We start from the raw sequence: 22466 nt of genomic DNA on the forward strand, positions 1-22466 counted from the left end.
CTGGGGCCCCACAAGGGTGCATTCTCAGCCCTCTCTTGTACTCCTTGTTCCCATCTCAATCATCAAGTTTGCAGACGACACGACAGTGGTAGGCTTGATTACCAACAACGACGAGACGGCCTACAGGGAGGAGGTGAGGGCCCTTGGAGTCTGGTGTCAGGAAAATAATTACACACTCAACGTCAACAAAACAAAGGAGATGTTCGTGGACTTCAGGAAACAGCAGAGGGAGCACCCCCCTATCCACATCGACGGGACAGTACTGGAGAAGGTGGAAAGTTTGACCTTCAACACGGGGGCCCTTCAAGTGTGCGTGCTTAAGTTTGCCGACAACACGATGGTGGTAGGCCTGATCACTGATGAGACAGCCTATAGGGAGGAGGTCAGAGATCTGACAGTGTGGTGCCAGCACAACAACCTCTCCCTCAATGTGAGCAAGACAAAGGAGCTGATCGTGGACTACAGGAAAAGGGGGCCGAGCACGCCTCCATTCACATCAACGGAGCTGTAGTGGAGTGTGTCGGGAGCTTCAAGTTCCTTGGTGTCCACATCACTAAGAACCTATCATGGTCCAAACACACCAAGACAGGTGTTGTCGTGTTGTCGTGCCCTTTTCACTACTATTCCCTCTGAGGAGTCTGGAGCTACTTGGCATCCGACTTCATATTTATTTTTTGCACTAACTCTTACACTCTCTTGCACTCTGTTTTTATTTAACCGTAAATTTATCTAGGCAAGTCAGTTAAGAACAATTTCTTATTTTACAATGACGGACTACCCCAGCTAAACCCTCCTCTATTAATGAGGACGACACTGGGCCATTTGTGCGTTGTCCTACGGGACTCCCAATCACAGCCGGTTGTGATAGTACTGAGATGCAGTGCCTTAGAAATAGCATTTGAGCTTGTGGGCACTAACAAAATGTCCCCAGGTGGGCAAATTTTTGTTTGTTTACTATTCTTGTGGGGAATTTTGGTCCCCACAAGAATAGTTAAACACGTCCACACACACACACACACACACACACACACACACACACACACACACACACACACACACACACACACACACACACACACACACACACACACACACACACACACACACACACACACACACACACACACACACACACACACACACATCTATGCATAGTCACTTTACCCCTACCTGCAGTACATATTACCTCAATTACCTCAATTACACACACATCTGTGCATAGTCACTTTACCCCTACCTACAGTACATATTACCTCAATTACCTTGACTAACCCGTACCCCTGCACAGTACCACTTCTATTCAGCCTTGTTATAGTTATTGTTTTACTATTTTTCCTTTTGTTTATTTAGCACATTTTTCTTACTTACTTTTTTACAAAATTAAGGGCCCATAAGTTAGCATTTCAGCGTAAGGAATAGCTGTTGTATTCGGCGCATGTGAAAAATACAATTTGATTTGATACTGAGGATTTCAAAGAAAATGGTTGTGTGGAGGAGCTAGAGTGCAGAATTATTGAGAAATTGTGTTTTTTCTGGTCTGGGATTACTCTATTTTTTTGCTGTGGTACAGCACCGGCCCAGTTGGTGTGTAGGTGTATTGGAGTTCTCAGCATTCAGTAATGTGAGAGAGTACAGACACTTTAAGTGGAAAAATGTGTCTGGTGAGTATTGTGTCTTGTAAACATAGCCGGGTCCAGCTGAAGGGAGTGCTGCTGTGCTGTCCCAGGCGGCTCAACTTAACCCTGTTTATAACCATTCAGAGCTGGCCACCATGAACCCATTAGCTCTCCATCTCTGGCCCACAGGTGTCCAATGTCTCGGATAGCTGTAGTTAATGTTAGTTTAGTGTTAGGAGGGCCTTAAAAGTCTTTAATGGTACACACTTTCCATTGTGCTATGCATTCAGTGATGGAGAGGATGTTGATGGCAGGGATTTGGGGTGCCAGTGTGTGGAGTGATATTTGGGTTAGTGTAGAGGCATGTCCTGGCTGTGTCTCTTTATGCTAGGCTCCTCAGACAGGAGTAATGGTCCCAGCAGTGCAGGACTAGACCCACTGTGGAGCCTGTCTCAGAGCCTGAGCTTTATAGAAAGAACCCTGGGAGGCGTGACCGGTCATAACTCTTCCACAGACAAGTGGACGAGTAGCTCATAGGCCAGGAATCTAAAGCAGGTCTGCCATTCCTCTGTTCCCTGATACGTGTGGTCCCCAGGTCCAGGGGGTCCTGGTAAAACGGTCATGACCGTGAGGAGGTACACTCATCTCCTACTCGGTTCAGGGAACTTAAGGGAGGTGGGCTGGATATGGAGCGAGGGTGGAGCGAGGGTGGAGGGAAGGGCTATCCACCTGGAGCTTCTGGAGTCTGTCTGCTGCTAAGCATGGCCTCATCATTCAGGCACTGAACCAGCCATGCAAAGGCGTGCACTCAAACACACACAGGCACACACACACACACACACACACACACACACACACACACACACACACACACACACACACACACACACACACACACACACACACACACACACACACACACACACACACACACACACACACACACACACACACACACACACACACATAGGAATCCATTAGACACACCCCCACAGATACTCTGTAATCCCCCTCTCTTTATAGGAGGATCTATGGTCCTTATCCGTCTCTAGCCATTTGTCTGTCAGGTGATTCATACAGGCCTCCCCACATCTTTACTATTTCATATCAGTCTTGTCCCCTTTTCATGTTTGATTAAAGTCTCCATTAACATTCTTCTATTGAAGATTACGCCACACTGGGGTGAGTAAATATATAGGCTGGCTAGACCATGCTATTGATTATGCAGCAGGGAAGGTGGGGATGGAGATATCATGCAGACAGAGATCTAGCTGATGGCTTTCCTGGCAGACAGACTGCATTGACTGGCAATGGATCAACTCCCCTAGTTTGACCCTGTGATGCTCACACATCAAATGTCACTGCTCAAATTCCTCAGCACTGAAACTACACAGAAAGGGCTGAAGGTTTAACATGGCAATCTAGGGCATATGCAATTCTTGTGATTCATATTACTGAGATGAGATTTAAGGACAGAGTGGTGAGATATTCTTGTATCCTTTATCTTGTAATAGTTGTGCTACCAGATTATATTAGTTATACTTGGTGGGATGGTAATGGAAATGAATTGAGGTTATTTGAGTCCCCAGATCTCGGTAATCATCCCCTGTGATATTTAGCTTTTACATTTACCTGGAGGCTCCTTGCCATACAACAGACAAGGGCAGCTGTTGCCAATCCCTAACACAGGCAGGCACAAACACGCCTAGGTGTTTCAAACAGCAGGATGCAAAGTTTCTTATTAATCTCTGTTCCCTGATATGTGTTCTTTTTATGGATCCGGATACCAATGTTTTGGTTTGTTGCCAATGTCTCAAACAGTGAGAGTAAACAGTATGTGAACTCAATATGCTGGCCATGATAATCTCCCACTCTTGTGTCAAGTCTTTTGTTCTTTTGAAGCCTCTTAGTAGGATACAGGGCCAATGCCTGTATTCCCGCCCCACCCTTTCATAACTCTTTTAAACACACGTTACAGTAGGGAAGCTTCACATTACAGTGTTGGGGAAGCTACTCTGAAAGTATAGTTTACCAAGCTACCAATTACTTCACACTGGAAGAAGTTAAGCAACACTAAAGCTACCATTAAGAAAAACATACTTTAAGTTCATTCGAAAAATAAGTTCACTACATTCAAATGACGTTGTGATAGTCTAAATGATCTGAATCTGAAATGTCATGGACTACAAATTGCAAGAGAGGTCACTCTGGGGTCAGATGTTAATAGCAAGAACAGATCACTCTGGGGTCAGATGTTAACAGAATGTGTCATTTACCCTATTGAACACAAAACATGGTTTCAAGTGAGAATTGGCAGGTTTGATGCCAAAAAAATAACGGACATTCACCCATGTTTTATTTCCGTAAAAGAAGTGGTGTGCTGTTCCGCTGCATAGCAAAAAAGTATTTAACTACTGGAAAAACTATCAAGATTTTAATTTAGTTGAACTACCACCAAGATACTGCAAAATGTAGTTACATTACTAGTTGAATAACATGTTGTTCACTACTCCCCAACACTGGTTATGGAATTTGTTGTAGATACAAGCTACACATAATGATGTGTTTTTATTTCCCCTGTGCCCATTTAAAGCACATATATATGCCATTTAGCAGACGCTTTTATCCAAAGCGACTTACAGTCATGTGGTCATACATTCTACGTATGCATACATGTGTGCATACATTCTACACATGCCAGGTAAGGCACAGGAAATTGGAGAAACTGTCACTTCTTGGGATTCTAAAAGTATTGACTTTGGAGGCAAGGCTTAATAATGTGTCACATTCTGACCTTAGTTCCTTTGTGATGTCTTTGTTTTAGTATGGTCAAGGTGTGAGTTGGGTGGGCAGTCTATGTTCTTTTTTCTATGATTTGGTATTTCTGTGTTTGGCCTGGTATGGTTCTCAATCAGAGGCAGCTGTCAATCGTTGTCCCTGATTGAGAACCATACTTAGGCAGCCTGTTTTCACCCTTGAGTGGTGGGTGATTATTTTCTGTTTCGTATCTGTACCAGACAGAACTGTTTCGGTTTCATTTCGTTCTCTTGTAGGATTTGTATTTTAGTGTTCTGAGTTCTATTAAAGAATATGAACACTTACCACGCTGCGCATTGGTCCTCACCTTCTTCCACCACAGACAACCGTTACAGAATCAGCCACCACCAAAGGACCAAGCAGCGTGGTAAGGAGCAGCGCTATCTGGGGGAGATGACAACATGGGACGAGGTAGAAAGGTCGGTCGACCCAGGGAGAGTGCCGCAGCCCGCCTGGGATTCTCTGTAACAGTGCAAGGAGGGATACCGGCGAATGGAGTTTGCACGGCGATAAAGGAAGCCCGAGAGGCAGCCCCAAAAATGTATTGGGGGGGGGAACACGGGGAGTGTGGCTAAGTCAGGTAGGAGACCTGCGCCAACTCCCCGTGCTTACCGTGGAGAGAGGTGGACTGGGCAGGCACCGTATTATGCCGTGAAGTGCACGGTGTCCCCGGTGCGCAGGCATAGCCCGGTGCGTCACATCGCAGCGCCTCATATCGGCCAGGCTAGAGTGGGCATCGAGCCAGGTGCCATGAAGCCGGCTCAGTGCATATGGTCTCCAGTGTGTCTCCTCAGGCCGGGGTACATGGCACCAGCCCTACGCATGGTGTCCCCGGTTCGCCAGTGCGGTCTATTCCACCTCACCACACTGGCCTGGCTACAGGGAGTATCCAGCCAGGTAGGGTTGTGCAGGCTCGGTGCTCGAGACCTCCAGTGCGCCTCCACGGTCCGGTCTATCCGGTACCTCTTCCATGCACCAGCCTTCAGGTGGCAGCCCCCCGCACCAGGCTGTCTCTCCGTCTCCTCCCTACAGGTGCTCCTGCCTGTCCAGCGCTGCCAGAGTCTCCCTTCTGTCCTGAGCTGCCGGAGTCTCTCTCCTGTCCTGAGCTGCCGGAGTCTCCCTTCTGTCCAGCGCTGCCGGAGTCGCCCGTCTGTCCTGAGCTGCCGGAGTCGCTCGTCTGTCCTGAGCTGCCGGAGTCGCCCGTCTGTCCTGAGCTGCCGGAGTCGCCCGTCTGTCCTGAGCTGCCGGAGTCGCTCGTCTGTCCTGAGCTGCCGGAGTTGCCCGTCTGTCCTGAGCTGCCGGAGTCTCCCGTCTGTCCTGAACTGCCGGAGTCGCCCGTCTGTCCTGAGCTGCCGGAGTCTCCCTCCTGTCCTGAGCTGCCGGAGTCGCCCGTCTGTCCTGAGCTGCCGGAGTCGCCCGTCTGTCCTGAGCTGCCGGAGTCGCCCGTCTGTCCTGAGCTGCCGGAGTCTCCCGTCTGTCCTGAGCTGCCGGAGTCGCCCGTCTGTCCTGAGCTGCCGGAGTCGCCCGTCTGTCCTGAGCTGCCGGAGTCGCCCGTCTGTCCTGAGCTGCCGGAGTCGCCCGTCTGTCCTGAGCTGCCGGAGTCGCCCGTCTGTCCTGAGCTGCCAGAGCCGTCCGTTACTCCGGAGCTGCCGGAATCGCCTTTCACTCCTGAGCTGCGGGAGTCTCCCCCCTATCCGGTGCTGCCGGAATCTCCCGTCCATTCAGGACCCGCGGCAAGGGTTCCCAGTCCTAGGTCGGCGACGAGGATTCGCCGCTCCCAAGGTGCCACTTAAGTGGGCCGAGACTATGATGGAGTGTGGTCCACGTCTCGCGCCAGAGCCGCCACTGCGGGCAGACGCCCACCCAGACCCTCCCCTATAGGTTCAGGTTTTGCGGCTGGAGTCCGCACCTTTGTGGGGGGGTGCTGTCACGTTCTGACCTTAGTTCCTTTGTGATGTCTTTGTTTTAGTATGGTCAGGGCGTGAGTTGGGTGGGCAGTCTATGTTCTTTTTTCTATGATTTGGTATTTCTGTGTTTGGCCTGGTATGGTTCTCAATCAGAGGCAGCTGTCAATCGTTGTCCCTGATTGAGAACCATACTTAGGCAGCCTGTTTTCACCCTTGAGTGGTGGGTGATTATTTTCTTTTTCGTATCTGTACCAGACAGAACTGTTTCGGTTTCATTTCGTTCTCTTGTTGGTTTTGTATTTTAGTGTTCTGAGTTCTATTAAAGAATATGAACACTTACCACGCTGCACATTGGTCCTCACCTTCTTCCACCACAGACAACCGTTACATAATGGTGTGTAAAATCACTGTAATTTTAATTTCAATGTTATTTTCACGTGTCCTTATTTCCCACTTAATTTTTCCCCAAGTCGATTGATAAACGGCCACAATGAAGCAAGCCCGTCTCTGCGTGAGAGGCAATGACTTATTTTACATACCATGAATAATTCACATGTCCGGGTGAGTCACATATATCATTAAACAACATGAAATCAGAAGCCCCATTTACAGTTCATGTAGCACTTAACCTAGAAATGATACACCATTTTGTATATCAATGTTGAATCTAGGAAACTACTGTAGGTGTCAAGCATTCACAGCATGCTGTATACATTTGTTTTTAAGATTACCTGCTTCAATCGCTTTAGCCAATCAATAAATAAGGGACTTGTGCCTAGAGACAAAACATCAGAGTATCATAAATTAATCACATTTAACCCTTAATGTCCAGGACAGTGACTCACATCCTGCATGGCCCAGATTTAAATACATATTCAACCCGATATGAGGAGAGTTGAAGCTCAGAAGCTTAGTCTCACACATTTCCATCTCATGCATATTTCAGGTCAGGCAGAGAGCTGTGGGACATAGCAGGGTGTTGTAGTACAACGGTTACTCTCTGACAGCCAGAGAAATGGTCCATCTGGACTTCCTTCTCTCTATCCACCAGGCTATAAAGCCACAGCTCCTAGCTCCATCCCCAACTCTAGCCCCAGCCCCAACTCCAGCCCCAGCTCTAGCCCCAGCCCCAACTCCAGCCCCAGCTCTAGCCCCAGCCCCAGCTCTAGCCCCAGCCCCAACTCCAGCCCCAGCTCCAGCCCTAACTCTAGCCCCAGACCCAACTCCAGCCCCAGCTCCATCCCCAACTCTAGCCCCAGCCCCAACTACAGCCCCAGCTCTAGCCCCAGCTCTAGTTCCATCCCTAGCCCCAGCCCTTCCCCAGCTCCAGCCCTAGCCCCAGCCCTTCCCCAGCCCCAGCTCCAGCCCCAGCTCTTCCCCAGCTCCAGCCCTAGCTCCAGCCCCAGCACTAGCCCCATCCCCAGCCCCAACTCTAGCCCCAGCCCTAGCCCCAGCTCCAGCCCAATCCCCAGCACTAGCCCTAGCCCCAGCCCTAGCCCCAGCTCCAGCCCAGTGACATGGAGGACAGGACCAGGTCACCAGGTCTCCACTCCTTAACTGATAAGGATCAGGAGTAAACCTGGTGCTCAGAATGATCATTTTTGACTACTTTAAAAGCTCTTAAAGGATGTGGAATAGGCAGTAAACTCAATTGTTTGTCAGTCTAATGGCTCGGAGTGACATTGACTGGTTAATGTGAAGGCATTTTAGAGGGGTCAGGAATCAACCAGAGTCAATCTGGAGTACTTTACCCATCTCTCTGTCACCTACACAGACAGTGTCAGAGCCATTTCACTGATGTAATGCATCTCAGGCCTGCACATACATAGCTGACTTTCTGGCAGGGCTTTGAATCTGAAATGTTGAAACAGAGATGGGTTTTCTTTAGTCTCTGAGGTGTGCTCATAATCTCATAGCACAGACTTGGAGTGGAAGGGGAGACAGCCCTGGTTCACTTGATTGATCAGGTGGTGACCATTCTTCCTCCCCATTTACTGTTGAGGTTGATGGTTCTCAATTCACAGTGGAGCACTCAAATCATTGTGAAATATAGTGTCTTTCAGAACTAACTACATTGTAATGTGCAGTGAAACTGTGTGCTAATGATGTGCCTACAGTTACTGCTAATAGCAATAGCACACTCTCTGGATGCATTGAAAGAATACTAAATGTTGAAAAGATTGGCAAGCTAGCGCACAGGGGTGTTGTAATCCATGATGATGTAAGACAGGTTTTGGAAAATGATTTAGTATATTATTTTGGAATAGTTGGAAAATCACTGATGGTGTGTTGACAAACTTTGTTTACAAGTTTGTTTACAAAGTTTGCAGCCATTTTTATCTCAATACTAAATCATTTCTGGATAACAATTAAGTATCTTTCTGTGACTGTTTTCAATTAAAGTGGTCAAAAAGAAACAAAAATAGCTTCTTAGCAAAGAGCAATTACTGTCTGGGAGTGGGGAGGGGTAAACTGAAAACTAGCTGTTATTGGCAGAGGTTTAACTCTCTTTCTCATTGATCTAGCAACTAATTTACCACCTGGTGTTGTCATTATCATCATTTTCACAATTTCACAGTATTATTCCAACCTCATAGTGTGGAAATATATATAAAACACAGGAAATCACGTTTTTGTCCGTGACTGACCTATAAAGTTACGTGGTATAATGGACACACTGAAAAAGGGTCAGGAGTATACACTATTTTTGTCATCCGGTAGTTTGACACATTTACTTACGGAAACAATCAAGTATTTTTGATTAGATAATCTTGTGATTTAAATTGGCTTTTTTAGAAAAGGGTTAAGACTGGAGAGTATTTGGATGAGTGATTCAAAGGAGTGCATAGAGGACTTGACCTAGAATATAGTTTTTGCTTGATTATCTTTTTAGTTTTTGGTCATTGCTCCTTTTCCAGGCTGACAGGTTATTATATTGAATGATAACACAGTGAGCTCTGTAAGGATTACTGTAGAACATCCTGCCTGAAGCCCAGGGGAATGCTATGCTGTATCATTCTGTCAGCAGTCAGAGTGCTCCACGTACTGTGTGTGGTAGCATATTTCACAGGGCATCGTCTGCTGCCAAAATCAACTGCCCAACTTCCTCTCTCTCCCTCAGAGCAGGCAGAGATCCCCAGCCTCAGCCGTGTCCCACTCAGTCCCACCTCATCACTCCTCGAGCTCCTACATCATCATCAGAACACCAGAACCGGGCATTGCAAGACCCAACAATAACCTCCAGTTACCCATAAATCTCCCTGATAGAGTGATGTCTCTCCAAAGACACATGTTAAAGTGCACCGGATACTCAGGGCGGCATGCCAAGCCCAGTTTGACTCTTTGAAAAAAGTTGGGGTTTGGGCTGATGCCACCTCATCCACAAAGCCTGTTTCATTGTAAATGCAGGATTACTGATTCATTTACCGCACAAGGACATGTTGTAATGTGGTGGTGGAAGCCCCACCTAATGGACCCTCCTTGTGTTGAAAGATTTCTGAGACGGCTCGGGCTCAAATGAAACCGAGCACTCTACTTGTTATTCTGTCCAAAATGCCATACAGTAGCAGTCTGCGTCCATCATTATGGGCATCAGTCTTACCTCAGCACGGGCAGTTTTTCCAATGCCAGTGCCCATGAATGTAGGCACATTTCTTAGCTCTGTCCACAAGACTGCCCTCTGTGGTCTATGGTATTAGCTTATAGACATATTGTTCATGTTAAGATATAGCTGTACCGCCATCTATAATCCACATTTACCATTAAATATAGCCTATGATTCCAGGTGTTTAATGACAAAGAAGTTAATTGAGTTATACACACCACAGATTTGGTGAGAAAAGCACTGTGGTGCTGTAACTTGCTATTTCTACCGTGGTGGGAAAGAAAGTATAAGTGGCGGCTTTGATGTAGAAGTCAATGTTGAATGATTTGCTCCATAGAGGCTAGGCTATAGTACAGTTCTCCTGGTGAGGAGGATAAAAGAACATCACCCCTGCAAGCCACTACATGCTGTGTTTTGGAGGTCAATCGCTTCTTCATAAATACCCTCAGTAAACTATAGACATAGTTTTGATACAAGCCGGGTTTTGCCCATATTGAAGCTGGCTAGAACTATAACAGTATTCTACATGGCTGCTCTGCGCTGTTGTTCTGCACAATTTTGACAACACTTGCTGAATATTCATGCTTTATGACATGAAAGTACAGGAATAGATTATTTTTTTTAACTTTTTTTTTTTTTTTTTACTGTATAGTCAGTGAATTTGTGACGGTGAGTAGTGTGTGTGTGTGTGTGTGTGTGTGTGTGTGTGTGTGTGTGTGTGTGTGTGTGTGTGTGTGTGTGTGTGTGTGTGTGTGTGTGTACCCCTATGTGTTTGTGTATAAGTGTTGTAGAGACAGGGATCTGCATCTGTTTGGAAGTCTGCACTTGTTGCCTGTTTCCTGCCTGGAGGAGGGCAGTGGGAACTGGGAGATGAGATGGTCAACCCTGGAGGAGGGCAGTGGGAACTGGGAGATGAGATGGTCAACCCTGGAGGAGGGCAGTGGGAACTGGGAGATGAGATGGTCAACCCTGGAGGAGGGCAGTGGGAGCTGGGAGATGAGATGGTCAGGAGGAGGGCTGGGAGATGAGATGGTCAACCCTGGAGGAGGGCAGTGGGAGCTGGGAGATGAGATGGTCAACCCTGGAGGAGGGCAGTGGGAGCTGGGAGATGAGATGGTCAACCCTGGAGGAGGGCAGTGGGAGCTGGGAGATGAGATGGTCAACCCTGGATGAGGGCTGGAGCTGGGAGATGAGATGGTCAGGGCAGTGGGAGCTGGGAGATGAGATGGTCAACCCTGGAGGAGGGCAGTGGGAACTGGGAGATGAGATGGTCAACCCTGGAGGAGGGCAGTGGGAGCTGGGAGATGAGATGGTCAACCCTGGAAGAGGGCAGTGGGAGCTGGGAGATGAGATGGTCAACCCTGGAAGAGGGCAGTGGGAACTGGGAGATGAGATGGTCAACCCTGGAAGAGGGCAGTGGGAACTGGGAGATGAGATGGTCAACCCTGGAGGAGGGCAGTGGGAGCTGGGAGATGAGATGGTCAACCCTGGAAGAGGGCAGTGGGAGCTGGGAGATGAGATGGTCAACCCTGGAGGAGGGCAGTGGGAACTGGGAGATGAGATGGTCAACCCTGGAAGAGGGCAGTGGGAACTGGGAGATGAGATGGTCAACCCTGGAGGAGGGCAGTGGGAACTGGGAGATGAGATGGTCAACCCTGGAGGAGGGCAGTGGGAGCTGGGAGATGAGATGGTCAACCCTGGAAGAGGGCAGTGGGAACTGGGAGATGAGATGGTCAACCCTGGAGGAGGGCAGTGGGAGCTGGGAGATGAGATGGTCAACCCTGGAGGAGGGCAGTGGGAGCTGGGAGATGAGATGGTCAACCCTGGAAGAGGGCAGTGGGAACTGGGAGATGAGATGGTCAACCCTGGAAGAGGGCAGTGGGAACTGGGAGATGAGATGGTCAACCCTGGAAGAGGGCAGTGGGAACTGGGAGATGAGATGGTCAACCCTGGAGGAGGGCAGTGGGAGCTGGGAGATGAGATGGTCAACCCTGGAGGAGGGCAGTGGGAGCTGGGAGATGAGATGGTCAACCCTGGAAGAGGGCAGTGGGAACTGGGAGATGAGATGGTCAACCCTGGAGGAGGGCAGTGGGAACTGGGAGATGAGATGGTCAACCCTGGAAGAGGGCAGTGGGAACTGGGAGATGAGATGGTCAACCCTGGAGGAGGGCAGTGGGAACTGGGAGATGAGATGGTCAACCCTGGAGGAGGGCAGTGGGAGCTGGGAGATGAGATGGTCAACCCTGGAAGAGGGCAGTGGGAGCTGGGAGATGAGATGGTCAACCCTGGAAGAGGGCAGTGGGAGCTGGGAGATGAGATGGTCAACCCTGGAAGAGGGCAGTGGGAACTGGGAGATGAGATGGTCAACCCTGGAGGAGGGCAGTGGGAGCTGGGAGATGAGATGGTCAACCCTGGAAGAGGGCAGTGGGAGCTGGGAGATGAGATGGTCAACCCTGGAGGAGGGCAGTGGGAACTGGGAGATGAGATGGTCAACCCTGGAAGAGGGCAGTGGGAACTGGGAGATGAGATGGTCAACCCTGGAGGAGGGCAGTGGGAACTGGGAGATGAGATGGTCAACCCTGGAGGAGGGCAGTGGGAGCTGGGAGATGAGATGGTCAACCCTGGAAGAGGGCAGTGGGAACTGGGAGATGAGATGGTCAACCCTGGAGGAGGGCAGTGGGAGCTGGGAGATGAGATGGTCAACCCTGGAGGAGGGCAGTGGGAGCTGGGAGATGAGATGGTCAACCCTGGAAGAGGGCAGTGGGAACTGGGAGATGAGATGGTCAACCCTGGAAGAGGGCAGTGGGAACTGGGAGATGAGATGGTCAACCCTGGAGGAGGGCAGTGGGAACTGGGAGATGAGATGGTCAACCCTGGAGGAGGGCACTGGGAGCTGGGAGATGAGATGGTCAACCCTGGAAGAGGGCAGTGGGAACTGGGAGATGAGATGGTCAACCCTGGAGGAGGGCAGTGGGAGCTGGGAGATGAGATGGTCAACCCTGGAGGAGGGCAGTGGGAGCTGGGAGATGAGATGGTCAACCCTGGAAGAGGGCAGTGGGAACTGGGAGATGAGATGGTCAACCCTGGAGGAGGGCAGTGGGAACTGGGAGATGAGATGGTCAACCCTGGAAGAGGGCAGTGGGAACTGGGAGATGAGATGGTCAACCCTGGAAGAGGGCAGTGGGAACTGGGAGATGAGATGGTCAACCCTGGAGGAGGGCAGTGGGAGCTGGGAGATGAGATGGTCAATCCTGGAGGAGGGCAGTGGGAGATGAGATGGTCCACCCTGGAGGAGGCACGTGGGAACTGGGAGATGAGATGGTCCACCCTGGAGGAGGCACGTGGGAACTGGGAGATGAGATGCTCCACTCTGGATGAGGGCAGTGGGAACTGGGAGATGAGATGCTCCACCCTGGATGAGGGCAGTGGGAACTGGGGGATGAGATGGTCAACCCTGGAGAAGGGAAGTGGGAACTGGGAGATGAGATGGTCCACCTTGGAGGAGGGCAGTAGGAACTGGGAGATGAGATGGTCCACCCTGGAGGAGGGCAGTGTGAACTGGGAGATGATGAGATGGTCCACCTTGGAGGAGGGGAGTAGGAACTGGGAGATTAGATGGTCCACCTTGGAGGAGGGCAGTAGGAACTGGGAGATTAGATGGTCCACCCTGGAGGAGGGCAGTGGGAACTGGGAGATGAGATGGTCAACCCTGGAGGAGGGCAGTGGGAGCTGGGAGATGAGATGGTCAACCCTGGAGGAGGGCAGTGGGAACTGGGAGATGAGATGGTCAACCCTGGAGGAGGGCAGTGGGAACTGGGAGATGAGATGGTCAACCCTGGAGGAGGGCAGTGGGAGCTGGGAGATGAGATGGTCAACCCTGGAAGAGGGCAGTGGGAACTGGGAGATGAGATGGTCAACCCTGGAGGAGGGCAGTGGGAGCTGGGAGATGAGATGGTCAACCCTGGAGGAGGGCAGTGGGAGCTGGGAGATGAGATGGTCAACCCTGGAAGAGGGCAGTGGGAACTGGGAGATGAGATGGTCAACCCTGGAAGAGGGCAGTGGGAACTGGGAGATGAGATGGTCAACCCTGGAGGAGGGCAGTGGGAACTGGGAGATGAGATGGTCAACCCTGGAGGAGGGCACTGGGAGCTGGGAGATGAGATGGTCAACCCTGGAAGAGGGCAGTGGGAACTGGGAGATGAGATGGTCAACCCTGGAGGAGGGCAGTGGGAGCTGGGAGATGAGATGGTCAACCCTGGAGGAGGGCAGTGGGAGCTGGGAGATGAGATGGTCAACCCTGGAAGAGGGCAGTGGGAACTGGGAGATGAGATGGTCAACCCTGGAGGAGGGCAGTGGGAACTGGGAGATGAGATGGTCAACCCTGGAAGAGGGCAGTGGGAACTGGGAGATGAGATGGTCAACCCTGGAAGAGGGCAGTGGGAACTGGGAGATGAGATGGTCAACCCTGGAGGAGGGCAGTGGGAGCTGGGAGATGAGATGGTCAATCCTGGAGGAGGGCAGTGGGAGATGAGATGGTCCACCCTGGAGGAGGCACGTGGGAACTGGGAGATGAGATGGTCCACCCTGGAGGAGGCACGTGGGAACTGGGAGATGAGATGCTCCACTCTGGATGAGGGCAGTGGGAACTGGGAGATGAGATGCTCCACCCTGGATGAGGGCAGTGGGAACTGGGGGATGAGATGGTCAACCCTGGAGAAGGGAAGTGGGAACTGGGAGATGAGATGGTCCACCTTGGAGGAGGGCAGTAGGAACTGGGAGATGAGATGGTCCACCCTGGAGGAGGGCAGTGTGAACTGGGAGATGATGAGATGGTCCACCTTGGAGGAGGGGAGTAGGAACTGGGAGATTAGATGGTCCACCTTGGAGGAGGGCAGTAGGAACTGGGAGATTAGATGGTCCACCCTGGAGGAGGGCAGTGGGAACTGGGAGATGAGATGGTCCACCCTGGAGGAGGCACGTGGGAACTGGGAGATGAGATGGTCCACCCTGGAGGAGGGAAGTGTGAACTGGGAGATGATGAGATGGTCCACCTTGGAGGAGGGGAGTAGGAACTGGGAGATTAGATGGTCCACCTTGGAGGAGGGCAGTAGGAACTGGGAGATTAGATGGTCCACCCTGGAGGAGGGCAGTGGGAACTGGGAGATGAGATGGTCCACCCTGGAGAAGGGCAGTGGGAGATGAGATGGTCCACCCTGGAGAAGGGCAGTGGGAGATGAGATGGTCCACCCTGGAGGGGGCAGTGGGAACTGGGAGTTGAGATGGTCCACCCTGGAGGGGGGCAGTGGGAACTGGGAGATGAGATGGTCCACCTTGGAGGAGGGCAGTGGGAGCTGGGAGATGAGATGGTCCACCTTGGAGGAGGACAGTGGGAACTGGGAGATGAGATAGTCCACCTTGAAGGAGGACAGTGGGAACTGGGAGATGAGATGGTCCACCCTGGAGAAGGGCAGTGGGAGATGAGATGGTCCACCCTGGAGGGGGGCAGTGGGAACTGGGAGTTGAGATGGTCCACCCTGGAGGGGGGCAGTGGGAACTGGGAGATGAGATGGTCCACCTTGGAGGAGGGCAGTGGGAGCTGGGAGATGAAATGGTACACCCTGGAGCTGATAAGGAGAGCTCCCTCCCTGGCATCCATCAGTCAGACTGCCATGCTCAACCCTACACACTAATTGGCCATCCATCTCTCAAAGCCTGACCTCCTCGCCTCAAGTTAAAGCATACTCACACTGTACCCACCCAAATCAAGCACATGTGTGTTCAAACACACACATAGAGCTCTATGGCGGGTCACCTGTCCTGTCCTGTTCTTTCCTGTCCTCTGTTGCATCCCCTGTTCTGTAGACCTGGAGGGGAATCACTGTGCCTGGATTAAAAGGGTTGGCAATGTACCAAATTCACATACCTTGAAAACCTACTCTATGAATGAAAATTAATTGTATTTTCACTTGGTCTCAAAGCACTTTACTGTGTGTGCAGGAAGCTTTCTCATCCACCACCATTGTGTATTGCCCATCTGCTAACGAGGCGTGTAATACATTTGGAACACACTGCTCTGCAAATAACCTTCTCCTACACTTCTTAGAAATAGAAGTTATACCAGGTACTCCTCCTTTTTTTGTAATTAAATGTGGCTGCCGACCAACCAATTACCACTGCAATAATCCCAGGCCTAAAAGCGTCTTGATCCATGTCAATTAATGTGCGTATGTGTTCTGGGGCTCATTTTGTTAATGGGCTTGTGAACAGCTGCTCTTTCTAATCTTAATGTAAAATGTGATGGCATTTCTGTGGAAAGCTGAGAGGCTGCGGCTGCATCGACTCCTAGCTCTGAGAAAACTGAGTGTTGTTGAAGCACCGCTGGCCCCTCCCATTTGGCCCCTCTGTAACTTCAAACAGCTCTCTCAGGGAGGTTTCAGATCAAGACAAAACCCTCCTTGCTTACTCTCAGGAAGTGTTCTAGGAAGCGCTCTTAGGTCTGTAAGCATTTCTAAAACTCCCAGGTCTCATTGCATATTCATGCACCTTCAGTGTTGAGGCCGAGTCTGTCTAGTAAAAATAGACAGCCATATTGAAAAGTTGAAGGTCTCACATCCTCCATGTGCTCATATAACTCTGAAATATAGCTAGTTACCTTTGACCCCCCAGCTGAGCCAGAGGCCCAGGCTGGAATGTGTAGTCACCTCCAGACCTCAGTATAAACAGTCAGTCCTGGTCTGCTGGCTTCTCCAGGCTCCATTGCTGCCACACCATTCCCTGTTCTGGCCCAGAGGCCTCTCTCCACTCTGACTGGCCACTCTCACCTCATCTCCCTGATTAATGGACAGTGTGTCTGGCTGAGTGGCCATGCCCTTCCACTGTGCTGCCTGCTGGGAGCTTGAGGACTGATGACGGGGTTGAACAGTGCTGGTGGTGATTCAGTGAGGTACGCGCGGTATTGCAGTAGGTAATGAATTGGTGTGGCTGCCTGCTATGAAGTCTAGTCAGCAGGAGGGAGAAAGGTGATCAGTCTTTCTGGGTAAGGTCCTACTTGTCCAGTGTGTAGGTCTCTGATGGAAGGAAGCAGGTGTGTGTGAGCCTGACTGAGGGGAATTCACTCCTTCCCTCCCTGTTCTCTAAACCACCACACTCCCTAAACCACCACCAAGGGGTTCATCATTCTCACTTTACTCCCCAGCTTATTATCATTATCATTACGGGGGATAATTACCATTTCACTGCCTAACACCCATGTAGACTGCGGAGTCGCGCAAGGTTATCAATGGCAGCACAAACGCAGCCTCCTCTGTCTAATTATACGATTTGGGCTTTGTGATAACTGAATTGGATGTGAAATGTGCTATTATGCTTTGTGTATATTGGTGAGGCTCTGAGATTCGTCAAGTTCCTAAAAATACATTTGCGGCATGTGGAGCCTGTTAATTAAAAGCTTTGGTTTCCTCTGGAATATAAAGAGGAAATCCACGTGTTATGAAATGCGGGAACATTCTACATTATATTGGGTGCTTTTCTCTTTCTTGTGTGAGTTTAGCCATACTGCACTGTGGAATCAGACCACCCGGATCATTAGTCCGATAGTTCTTTTATCCAATTTCCGAAAGGGAACTCTGACATCATACAGAATGCATTTTTAAAATACTTCTAGTTTTTACTGAATATCAAATACATCTTTGAAAAATAGCTTTAGACTACCAATCACCAACAGTAACTTATGGTTAGTAGCTAGCTTGTTGAGAGGAGTTACATACACCTTTCTTTGCCCTTTTGGAGTCGGAGCTGATGCCTAACACCTGATGAATGTTGTCTCCATCTGCTCCAGCTCAACACTGGTGCTGCGGGGCTAATAAGCAGGGGAAATTCATTAGGCCTGCAGCACCCTCCTTCTTCCCCCCTCCCTCTCCCCTCTGTGTCCCTCAGAGAGAAGGCTCTGAAGGACAGCCTGCCTGGCCTGCCTCTGAAATTTCATTGGCTGGCCACAGAGGACCTCATGACAAACAGGAGACATATCTCTTTGACCCTAATTACCAGAGGTGTTTTTTCCCCACCAGCTAATCCAGCTCGTTTAGAGTGCGCTTGCCCCTCAAAGCCAGGGGGTAGAACTGAAGAAGCATGTGCCTGTTGAGTGGAAGTTGACCTATCATGTAGTAGCTTGGTGGCTGTGGTAGAGTTGACCAGGTTCCAGTGAACCCAGTGATCTGTTCTTTTCCATGTGGATGGTCACACTATGCCCCTCTGTTTACTACTACTGCATGTAGCCAAATATGCCCGGGTCTCAAACAAAAGCATTGCCATCTTTGACAGAGGGGATAATGGAGGTACAGTATCTGGAAATATACCATCTACAATAGGAGTATTTTTGAGACTGAAAAATTAAGTATATTTTCATTGCAATGAATCAAAATAATATCTAATCAGGGTTTGAATGGATGGACTCATTAATGGCTTCGCCTATGCTCAGCTGCTGTAAATGTGCACTGCTGCTACTGTATGTTGTTTGTTTGAAGGTAGTTGTCTGACCGCCCTCTCTCTCTCCTCCACAGAAACACTAATGGACTCTACCACAGCGACAGCTGAGCTGGGCTGGACAGTCTATCCCGTGTCAGGTTCCAGTGACAACAGCGTGAGTGTTACCTCATCATCTACTTGATGTCATTGAATTTTCATTTGAGTTACTTAATTAACTCGATTGCTGATTTATTAATTTGCATGCAGATGCAGCAATACTACAGTACACTACATGTTCAGTTAATTTAAGATCCTTACAGATGCACTTTGGTTTTAAAGGTCCACTGCAGTCAAAAATGTGATTTTCTTGTGTTTTACATATATTTCCACACTGAGGTTGGAATAATACTGTGAAATTGTAAAAAAAAATATGATATTACCCTTTTAGTGTAAGAACTGTTTGAAACCACCACCTGAAATTTCAATCTGTTTTGGTGGGATGGAGTTTTGATGGGATGGAGTTTTGATGGGATGGAGTGACATCACTAGGTGTTAAATTAGTTAATAGACCAATAGGAAATAGTTCCAAACCTCTGCCAATAACAGCTAGTTTTTAGGTTTCCCCTCCCAACTCAAACCACTCCTAGACAATCTTAGCAAAGTTCTTGCTTGAGAAATGGCTCTTTTTTAAGAAGTTATTTTTGTTGCCTTTTGACCACTTTAATTGAAAACAATCATAGTAAATTACTTAATTGTTACTCAGAAAGATTTGATATTAAGACAAAAACAACTGCATTGGACTTTTAACACCCAAAAGAAAGGATTATTTCTCCCTACTGTTGGGTGTCAAACTCAAGTTTATCAGTAAATCTGCCCTGACTGATGTGACAGATGTGGTACTGGTAGTATTTTCATTTCTCACGTCAAGGTCAAAGGCCAGTAATATCTCAGAAAGCTCTCTTCACAGTGAGCCAAGTCTTTGTAAGAAAGAACACATCGTAAAGCTGTGCAGAAATCACGAGAGAAACTATAATCCAAATTTAACAGTGGGCTTTTGGGCTCTTTCAGAAAACATCTTCAAGCTTTTTGAAAAATGATCTCCCTCTCTCTCTCTTTGCAGGGGAGAGGTTTTGAGTTGGTGTTAAACTTTGCCTACTGGTGCTTTAAAAAGAAAGAAGTTCTGTAGAGGTCAATTGAGACCCATAGTATTGCGGTGGTCTTTAATATTAACTGGCTACATGCTTGGTTAGGTTTACCTTGAGTTAATGGTCTCCACTTTCTCCACTTTGACCTGAACTGCCCCCACTGCACCACACAATCTAGCCTTGTGAATGTCATATTGTACAATCATAAATGCATTGCTAATTACTTCTGTTCATATGTAAGGCATGAAGCTGTGTGTTATATGGACTCTAGCAGCGTTTGATGCACACTATTTCCACACGGTGTGCCAAGGCATTGGTTTCATCTAGCCACACACAAGCCGAGCCCTCTCCGGGCCAGCCGAAACCAGAACCTCAGCCTCCTACACTTCTTCCCTCACCACATGATCCAGTCTCCTCAGACTGGGTCCAAAACACAGAGAAATATGTTGTAGACTTATTTGCTGGTGCATTTCAGAAAACCACTCCCTATTTTATTCAATTATTTATGCTTCTGTGGTTGGTATCCAGGCTGGGTTGAATTATACTGTATCATGCCGTGTGTCTTTAAGCACGAAAAAAAGTAGGAGGAAGAAGAAAAAAGGGCTTCAACAGTCAACTGGTGCAACTTCAAAGATCTTCTGCAATAATTGTGCTCAACATCTCCCTCAACCTGAGGGCATGCTGTTTCTTCCCTGCTCGTTCTTACAATTAATATGAGAGAACAAAGAGGACTGGTGTATTCTTCTACCAGCTCTGGATTCAATCTAAACAGAACCAGCGCTGCCATTTCCCCCTTAACGAGGCTGGGAATCTTACAGGTAGTTTGCGTCACGTCTCCCTTTCATCTTTACAAAATGTAAGGTTTAGCAAAACAATCAGAAAAGTATATTTAATTATCTATATGAATAAGTCAGAACTTCAGACTTGAAAATCAAACATTTGAAAAGGCCAGTGATTAAATATCTGCCCTGATTAGATTTATTAATCAGTATCAACGCTTTAGGGTCTCAATTCTCACATCAAAGACAAGCCCCAGTCAGCTTTTAGTGTCCTGTATCCCTTTATGCTAGACACAAAGTCTAGAATTGTCTACTCTTGCAGCTTCAGACGAGTTTATAAGGGGCACGCTTCTACAGGTAGATTATGAAAAGCTTTTTTTTTTATATATTTTTTTTTACCTCAGATGAAACATTATGCGATGTCGGTGTTGAGGATTCTCTTATTTATTTCCCTGTGATTGGAGAGCCAAAGTACCTCTCAGGCCCTGATTGGTCAGGTACGAACGAGACCTATCAGATTCAGACGTTGGGGTTTTATGGGGAAATTATGGAACTGGGTGAGGACGCAATCCATTGTGAAGTCTCATGTGGCCATCGCTTTCCCAAGTGGACCAGCACAAAAGGAACAGGTGTGATTACTGGACTTGCTCAATATACAAGTCATAGATGCTTTACAGTAGCTATTGTCTTACACATGCATGGCTTTACGGGCTTAACTGACGGATCAGTAACATTCAGCACTGCACCACACCAGCACTTTCACTACTCTGTAGAGCTTCATGAAATATATCATAAGGTGTTACATAGTCAACTGTACAATAGGGATACAAAATCGCTGGTACCATTTCACTTAGATGGTTTACATTTTTCTCCCAAGATTGAATTAATGGACATTGAATTAAATACATAAAAAAAAAAAAATCAAATACATAGTTCTTCACTTTCCAGGTGTTGGTAGCATTACATAACCTAACATTCCAGTGAAACATGAACAAACCAACTTTTATGTGTGCTCTCCAGGTGTGTTCCCATCTGTTGCACAGTCAGTTTACCCCTTATTATAGTGGTGGCTGCAGCCCTGTATTACCTAGAATAACAGTTCAACTAAAGCAGCAGCTGAAACTGCCTCTAAGACCTGAAATATGTTATGATTAAGATTCCATGTAATATTTAGTCAACTATAACACATGACTTGCCTCAGGCAGAATAGGGAAGGTCTGTTGTGCACAGGGCAGGGCAGTGGGAGGAGAGGCTGTTTTGATACAAAGCAGAGTAGCGGAGAGTTTAAGTGGTCAGTGTTTCCCCTAAGTGGGAGTTGAGAGAACTGTGAACACCAGGCCTTCTGACCTTCACAGAGCTGCTGTGGAATATCACCTCTAGTCTCTAGCCCAGGGGTGTCAAACATACAGCACCAGCCCGCGAGGGGGTCCAATCCGGCCTGCTGGCAGTTTGAGTAGATTAAAAAAAAAGTGAACTTTAAAATGACTAAAACCAAATTGATACTGTGTAGAAATTATAATGGACCTATATTCATACAGTTTCATGATTGTCCAGCTCGCTAATAATCACTAGACAGTCAGGGTGCATCAAAAATAAAAAAAACGATAGACATTTTGATGGCAAAGAAATATAACCAATTTTCAGTGCGGCCCTCCGGACTTTGCAGACAGTTACAAATTAATCTAGACATTGCATTAAAAACACCCATTATGTGGAGAGGATGTTGAGGTCTTTATATATTAAGGCCTAATGATGTGGCCTGTGGGCTCGGTAAAGAAATATTCTGTCTGACTCCATAACACAGAACTGGATTGTGGTTGTAGAGGTATGTTGGCCAAAGCGCATTCTAGTCCTAGGTGCAATACTTTGATTTAATATTCTGCTTTAGTAATGATAAACATTTATTTTATGTCAACTTGTGAGTGGATTCAGAATCAGAGTAATAAGTCATTAATACAGTGCCTTCTGAAAGTATTCAGACCCCTTCACTTTTTCCACATTTTGTTACGTGACAATCTTATTCTAAAATCGATTGAATAAATGTTTTCCCTCATCAATCTACACACAATACCCCATAATGACAAAGTTAAATGTTTTTTGTTTTTTTTGCAAATGTATTAAAAATAAAAACAGCT

General features: G+C 48.2%; 1 protein-coding gene across 2 annotated transcripts in view; it reads left to right on the forward strand.

Moving 5' to 3' along the window:
* LOC118388477 (ephrin type-B receptor 2-like) overlaps positions 1-22466 on the forward strand; it is a 150531-nt gene that overhangs the window by 45654 nt on the left and 82411 nt on the right. For both annotated transcript variants that reach the window (XM_035777598.2, XM_035777599.2), the window contains exon 2: positions 18503-18582. In XM_035777598.2, the coding sequence (XP_035633491.1) occupies positions 18503-18582 (80 nt within the window). The remainder of the gene's footprint in view (positions 1-18502; positions 18583-22466) is intronic.

The sequence above is a fragment of the Oncorhynchus keta genome, chromosome 10, assembly GCF_023373465.1.
Source record: "Oncorhynchus keta strain PuntledgeMale-10-30-2019 chromosome 10, Oket_V2, whole genome shotgun sequence".
Taxonomy (NCBI): Eukaryota; Metazoa; Chordata; class Actinopteri; order Salmoniformes; family Salmonidae; genus Oncorhynchus; species Oncorhynchus keta.